Source organism: Crotalus tigris, unplaced genomic scaffold (genome assembly GCF_016545835.1).
Source record: "Crotalus tigris isolate CLP2741 ecotype Arizona unplaced genomic scaffold, ASM1654583v1 scf7180000020908.629646, whole genome shotgun sequence".
Taxonomy (NCBI): Eukaryota; Metazoa; Chordata; class Lepidosauria; order Squamata; family Viperidae; genus Crotalus; species Crotalus tigris.
In genome coordinates, this window is record NW_024098249.1 from 254,590 (window position 1) to 262,500 (window position 7,911).

The window sequence follows — 7,911 nt, forward strand, 5'->3', positions numbered from 1 at the left end:
CTCCTGTGGCAGAACAAGCTTGCAACGTGGGGCAAAACTCATTTAACTGCCTCACTTAGCAAGATAAATCAACTCTGGTCGTAAATCGAGGACTGGCTGCAAAGAAATCAAGAGCACCCATCTGCTTACCACGAGTTTATCTCGAAGGAAACGCATATTCGGCACGCGGCAGTTGACCTGGGGTAACATGGCCTTCAGATCCTTGGGGCTGATGCTGCAAGAGAGATAACAGTTGGACGTGCGTTCAGACCCACACAACGATACTCACACCCCCACCTGTGTGGCCCAGTGCTTAAGGAGGGGGGGGGTTCTCCTCATTTAATCCCTACATGGCAGGAAAAAAAACCCTGGCCTACACAGCTGCACAGCTCTTTTCATGGTGGGGAGAGGATTTGAACACAGGACTCGTCCCGGTCAGATATCTAGAGATTGCATTACGCCGCACAAAGAAAATAAACTTTGAGGGGGGGTGGGGTCTAAAGGGTGAACTCCACATTGCTGAAATTGCAGATTATATTTTAATTAAGATTTTTCTGTCAATGTTTCCCAATCTTTGCAACTTTAAGAGGGGTGGACTTCGACTCCCAGAATTCCCCAGCCAGCTCTGCTGGCTGGGGAATTCTGGGAATCGAAGTCCACCAATCTTAAAGTTGCAAAGCTGAAAAACCACTGGTCTATACATTTGTCCCAGATCCCAATCCACAGGGAAAGATTAGAATTTGCTTGAAGAATTATGACAGCTGCAAATAATATTCTCCTGATAGACAAGACCCTTGGACAAAGACACCGCCCCACTTCGGTTCTTTTATTTTTATATTTTTATTTATTAATGGAACTTATGTGCCGCCCATCTTGCCTGGAGGATGGCAAACGATTAAAAACAGCACGACAATATTCTTAAAAATGATATTCACGCTATGATCTTCTCCTGCTGAAACCAAGCTGCCGTTCCCCATTGCAGGCAGCAGGGGGCAGCAGGAGGCATTCCCACCCCAGGTCTCCTGCTTCTCTGCGCTCCCAGTTTGGGCTAAATCCTCAAACTGGTTTTTGCAGAGTAGAAACTGGGTGCTCTCCTCTTGCAAAAAGGGCTTCGAACCGTGAAAGCGGCTTCAACCTAGGGGTAAAATTTTTGCTAAACTAACGAATATGTCATTCAAATTAACATTAAACATAAAAAAAAAGTCCAGCCTGATTGAATGCTGAAGATTACGTAAAATAATAATAATAATAATAATAATAATAATAATAATAATACAACATCAAGCACACTGAAGTCAAGAAAAAGATTAGAGGTGAATACATCAAGAGAGTGAAGAAGATCTTAAAATCCAAACTCAATGGAGGAAATACCATAAAGGCAATCAACACCTGGGCAATCCCAGTCATTAGGTACACAGCTGGAATAGTGGACTGGACTCAAGCAGAACTAAAAGCAATGGATAGGCAGACCAGAAAAATAATGACAATGAATCATGCCCTTCATCCACGCAGTGACATTGATAGACTTTATCTACCAAGGCAAATAGGTGGGCGTGGAATGCTACAAGTACATCAGATGGTTGAAGAAGAAAAAATGGCTTTGGAAGAATATCTGAAGAACAATGATGAAGATGCACTGAAATTAGTATATCAGGAAGGCTTACTAACTACTGGAGAGACCAAACTGGCCTACAAGAAAGACCAAATGAAGAACAGAATAGAGGCATGGGAAGACAAAGCACTACATGGCCAATACATTAAAAAAATAGCTGGGAAAGCAGATAATAATAAGACCTGGCAATGGCTAAGAGCAGGAAAATTGAAGAAAGAGACCGAGGGACTAATTCTGGCTGCACAAGACCAAGCCTTAAGGACAAATGCATACAAAGTCAAAATTGAGAAGACAGCAACAGACAGTAAGTGCCGCCTATGCAAAGAAGCTGAAGAAACAGTGGACCACTTGGTAAGCTGTTGCAAGAAGATTGCACAGACTGATTACAAGCAGCGGCATGACAAAGTAGCAACAATGGTGCATTGGAAGATCTGCAAAAAATATCATTTGCCTGTAAGCAAAAACTGGTGGGATCATAAAATAGAGAAAGTCATAGAAAATGATAAAATTAAACTGCTCTGGGACTTTAGAATTCAAACAGACAAGCACCTGCAACATAACACCCCAGACTTAACAATTGTCGATAAGAAAGACAAAAAAGTCTGGATAGTGGACGTGGCAGTGCCTGGAGATAGCAGAATAGAAGAGAAAGAACTGGAGAAGATAACAAAATACAAAGACCTACAAATAGAAATAGAAAGACTGTGGCAAAAGCAAGCAAGGGTAGTACCAATAGTAATAGGCTCCTTGGGTGCAATCCCAAAACAACTGGAGCACCACTTGAACACCATTGGCATTGACAAATTCGCTATTAGTCAATTGCAAAAGGCGGCCTTACTAGGAACTGCTTCCATCCTGCGACGATACCTGTAATACCATCAAACATCCACATCTGCCTATCCCAGGTCCTGGGTAAGGACTCGATAGGTAGACAAAATGCCAAATCCAGTCTGAACATCTGGCTGACTGTGCGATGATTGATAATAATAATAATAATAATAATAATAATAATAATAATAATAATAATAATAATAATAATAAAGTTGGAAGGGACCTTGGAGGTCATCTAGTCCAACCCCTTGCTCAGGCAGGAAACCCTATACCATTTCGGACAAATAGCTGTCCAGTCTCTTCTTAAAAACTTCCAGTGTTGGAGCATTCGCCGCTTCTGGAGGCAGGTAGTTCCACTGGTTAATTGTCTCACTGTCAGGAAGTTTCTCCTTAGTTCCAGGTTGCTTCTCTCCTTGATTAGTTTCCATCCGTGGCTTCTTGTCCTGCCTTCAGGCGCTTTGGAGAATAGCTTGACTCCCTCTTCTTTGGGGCAGCTCCTGAGATACTGGAAGACTGCTATCCTGTCCCCCCTTGTCCTTCTCTTCATTAAACTAGACATACCCAATTCCACCAACGTTCCTTGTATGTTTTAGCCTCCAGTCCCCTGATCATCTTCGTTTGATGGTTTGTCCTGGCCGTAGGTAACAAATCTCCAAGCAATTATCAACTTTCCCATCTCTATTTAATAAAAAATATTACGTTGCCTAAAAATATGGCCCTGATGCGGGAATCTGTTTGTCTGTCAATCAAATCAACCCAGCCTCTGTTCATTGTATGTATGTATGTATGTATATATTTATGTATTTGTTTTCTGAGGTTTTGCGGGTGTTTGTATGTAGGTCTTTGGTTATTCGGATTTTCTCCCGCATAAAATTGGAAGTGTCTTGGCGACGTTTTGACGAAGTCCCATTCGTCATCTTCAGGCTGGTGTTTTCGGCTTCGTGCTTCTAGGAGCACGAAGCCGAAAACACCAGCCTGAAGATGACGAATGAGACTTCGGCGAAACGTCGCCAAGACACTTCCAATTTTACGCGGGAGAAAACCCAAATAACCAAAGACCTACATATTTATGTATGTATATATGTATGTATGTATATGCAGGTCTTGGTGTATTTGGGTCTTATCCCGTGTAAGATTGAGAGTATCTTGGCGACGTTTAGATGAGGTCCCACTCATCATCTTCAGGCTGGAATCTTCGGCTTCGTGCTTGGTGTGTGTGTGTGGAGTGCTGGTTTAGTTGCTGTAGGTGGATTGATTGGCTGTGTGGGAGTTATTGTTTGTGGATTGTTTGGCTGTTTCGTAACATCCTGAGTAGTTGAGGTGCTGGCTGTGTGCCCATTAGTCTTTTGCGTTGTAACGACCTGGGTAATGGGTTGTGTGATGACATCCTGAGATCTAGTGTAGTGATATCCTGAGTTCTGTGTTCCTACATTAGATCTCAGGATGTCATCACACAACCAATATATAGAGAGAGACGACAGCTCCGATCACACTTTGCTCACAGAAGCACGAAGCCGAAGACCCCAGCCTGAAGATGACGAGGGGGACCTCGTCGAAACATCGTCAAGATACTCTCAATCTTACACGGGAAAAGACCCGAATATACCAAGACCGGCATACCTATACCCGTGAAAATCTACGAAAATCTGTTAACCAACACTGGAAGTTTTTAAGAAGAGACTGGGCACCCATTTATCCAAAATGGTCTAGGGTTTCCTGCCTGAGCAGGGGGCTGGACTAGATGACTTCCAAGGTCCTTCCCAACTTTATTATTATTAAACCCGCTATTATATTTACCACGCAGAAAGTTCCCAAACGGTTCTGATAAAGTTATCTAATCCATTGTCTTTAATCAATAGGAACGGTGTAGGAAACCCTATATTTGCCTGAAATGGTACAGGGTTTCTTGTTTGAGCTGGGGGTTGGACTAGAGCAGTGGTTCTTAACCTGGGCGATATTGCCCCCCAGGGGGCGATTTCGTTTTTCAAGGGGGCGATGGAATGAAAAGGGGCGACGTGGGGGCAAAGGAAGGAAAAGGGGGCAATATGGGGGCGATGGAACAAGACGTTTTGGGAACACTTGAGATCTTTTCATACAGTGAATCGCTGTATTCGTGCTTCTAGGAGCACGAAGCCGAAAACACCAGCCTGAAGATGACGAATGAGACTTCGGCGAAACGTCGCCAAGACACTTCCAATTTTACGCGGGAGAAAACCCAAATAACCAAAGACCTACATATTTATGTATGTATATATGTATGTATGTATATGCAGGTCTTGGTGTATTTGGGTCTTATCCCGTGTAAGATTGAGAGTATCTTGGCGACGTTTAGATGAGGTCCCACTCATCATCTTCAGGCTGGAATCTTCGGCTTCGTGCTTGGTGTGTGTGTGTGGAGTGCTGGTTTAGTTGCTGTAGGTGGATTGATTGGCTGTGTGGGAGTTATTGTTTGTGGATTGTTTGGCTGTTTCGTAACATCCTGAGTAGTTGAGGTGCTGGCTGTGTGCCCATTAGTCTTTTGCGTTGTAACGACCTGGGTAATGGGTTGTGTGATGACATCCTGAGATCTAGTGTAGTGATATCCTGATACATTAGATCTCAGGATGTCATCACACAACCAATATATAGAGAGAGACGACAGCTCCGATCACACTTTGCTCACAGAAGCACGAAGCCGAAGACCCCAGCCTGAAGATGACTCGTCATGCGCGTTGCGCAGCAGCCTCTACCCATACAGGTGGTTTCCTGCCTGAGCAGGGGGCTGGATTAGATGACTTCCAGGTCCTTCCCAACTTTATTATTATTAAACCCGCTATTATATTTACCACGCAGAAAGTTCCCAAACGGTTCTGATAAAGTTATCTAATCCATTGTCTTTAATCAATAGGAACGGTGTAGGAGCCTGAAATGGTACAGGGTTTCTTGTTTGAGCTGGGGGTTGGACTAGAGCAGTGGTTCTTAACCTGGGCGATATTGCCCCCCAGGGGGCGATTTCGTTTTTCAAGGGGGCGATGGAATGAAAAGGGGCGACGTGGGGGCAAAGGAAGGAAAAGGGGGCAATATGGGGGCGATGGAACCGTTTTGGGAACACTTGAGATCTTTTCATACAGTGAATCGCTGTATATCTGTCGTACAAAAACATCAGAAATTACAAAAGCTAAGGGCTGTTGCATCGCTTATCTTCAAGCAGCCTTGAAGAATATATATTCATTTGCATATATGTCCTGTGATTGAGATAAATTGGAATTATTTCCTATGTTGTGGGAGAGTTGGGGGGCGATGACAACTTCCTCATTGGCTCAAGGGGACGATTCTTTCAAAAAGGTTAAGAACCACTGGACTAGATGACCTCCAAGGTCCCTTCCAACTCTGTTATTCTGCAAGGGTCTCCTGCCTGAGCAGGGGGTTGGACTAGAGGACCTCCAGGGTCCTTCCCAACTGTGTTATTCTGTTAATACAGTCATTTTTGCCGTCTCTGCCCCTTCAGTCAATTTTAAAATCCATTCTTCAACAAGATTTTTTTTTTAATTTTTAATGTTAGTCTTTTATGATTGTTAGTTTGTTTCTTTTTTCTTTTTTTCTTTACAGTTTGTTTAGTGACCGTTCAAAGTTACAACGGCGCTGGAAAAATTGACTTAGGACGTTTTTTCACACTTACAACCGTGGCAGCCTCCCCTAGGTCAGTGTTTCCCAAACTTGACCATTTTAAGGCATGAGGACTTCAACTCCCAGAATTCCACAGCCAGCAATGCTGGCTGTGGAATTCTGGGAGTTGAAGTCCACATGCCTTAAAATGGTCAAGTTTGGGAAACACTGCCCTAGGTCACCTAATCACAAAATTCAGCTGCTTGACAACAGACTCATCTTTACGACAGTCGCAGTGTGTCCCTGGGGGGGGGGGTTGTCCCGCGATCCCCTTTTGTGACCTTCTGACAAGCAGAGTGGGGGGGCTGATTCGCGAAACGACCGCGTCACTAACTGTTCCTAACTGTTCCTGACAGTGAGAACAATTAACCAGTGGAACTACCTGCCTCCAGAAGCGGTGAATGCTCCAACACTGGAGGTCCCTTCCAACTTTATTGTTGTTGTTGTTGTTACTATTATTATTATTATTATATTATTATTATTATTATTATTATTATTATTATCGATCATCGTCAGCCAGATGTTCAGACTGGATTTGGCATTTTGTCTACCTATCGAGTCCTTACCCAGGACCTGGGATAGGCAGATGTGGATGTTTGATGGTATTACAGATATCGTCAGGATGGAAGCAGTTCCTAGTGCTAGGCTGCATTGTTCAAGTGGTGCAGTTGTTTTGGGAGGAAGAGAACTTTACAAGGCTTTGGTTATCTTCTCCAGTTCTTTCTCTTCTATTCTGCCTCCAGGCACTGCCACGTGGAATCCTGCATCCAGTTTTGGTCACCACGATGATAAGATCTTCCAATGCACCATTGACTGTCATGAGACTCTAGACCAAGAGCACAGAGAAGAGTCAACTTGGTCTTGTGCAGCCAGAATTAGTCCCTCGGTCTCTTTCTTCATTTTCCTGAGCCATTAGGGGCTACTGTAGATGGCTTCAAAACATACGAGGAATTCTTCCAAAGGTTACTTGTAGCATTGGAATTGTATATGTCTAGTTTAATGAAGAGAAGGACCAGGGGGGACATGGATATTGCTTCTTCAGTGTATTCTCTAATCCACTTCAGTATCAGCTCAGTATTTGGGCTGCCCCAAAGATAGAAGTGTGGCACATTTGTCAAGCCAAACTATTACTCTTGGCTATAGGCGCCGAGAATGGCAGGACAAGATGTTTTTGATGTTTGATAACAACAGCAGCCAAAAAACCCAACACAGTGCTAGATTAACAGAGGAAGAGAACTTTACAAGGCTTTGGTAAGGCCACACTTGGAGCATCCAGTTTTGGTCACCACGATGTAAAAAAGATGCTGAACCTAGAAAGAGCACAGAGAAGAGCAACAAAGATGATTAGGGGACTGAGGCTAACTTTGCTGGAATTGTATATGTCTAGTTTAATGAAGAGAAGGACCAGGGGGGACAGGATAGCAGTCTTCCAGGGGCTGCCCCAACAAGCTATTCTCCAACGCCAGAAGGCAGGACAAGAAGCAACAGGTGGAAACTCAAAGGAGAGAAGCAACCTAGCTAAGGAGAAACTTCCAGTGAAGAACAATTAACCAGTGGAACAACCTGCCTCCAAAGCGGTAAACTCCAACACTGGAAGTTTTTAAGAAGAGACTGGACAACCATTTGTTTGAAGTGGTATAGGGTTTCCTGCCTGAGCAGGGGGTTGGACTAGATGACCTCCAAGGTCCCTTCCAACTTTACTATTATTACTATTACTAACTCAGCTACAGCGATCTGCTTAACGGGCAGGGCAGGAAAGGCGGAGAAATGGGGCCAAACTCGACATCTCGCTTAGCCACAGAAACTGTGGGTTCGATCGTCGTCGTAAGTCGAGGACTGCCGGT

General features: G+C 43.9%; 1 protein-coding gene across 2 annotated transcripts in view; it reads right to left on the minus strand.

Annotated features, from left to right (window-relative positions):
• The window catches only part of LOC120319640 (1-phosphatidylinositol 4,5-bisphosphate phosphodiesterase gamma-1-like), a 94,206-nt gene that overhangs the window by 46,653 nt on the left and 39,642 nt on the right, over positions 1-7,911 (minus strand). For both annotated transcript variants that reach the window (XM_039368717.1, XM_039368718.1), the window contains one exon: positions 130-214. In XM_039368717.1, the coding sequence (XP_039224651.1) occupies positions 130-214 (85 nt within the window). The remainder of the gene's footprint in view (positions 1-129; positions 215-7,911) is intronic.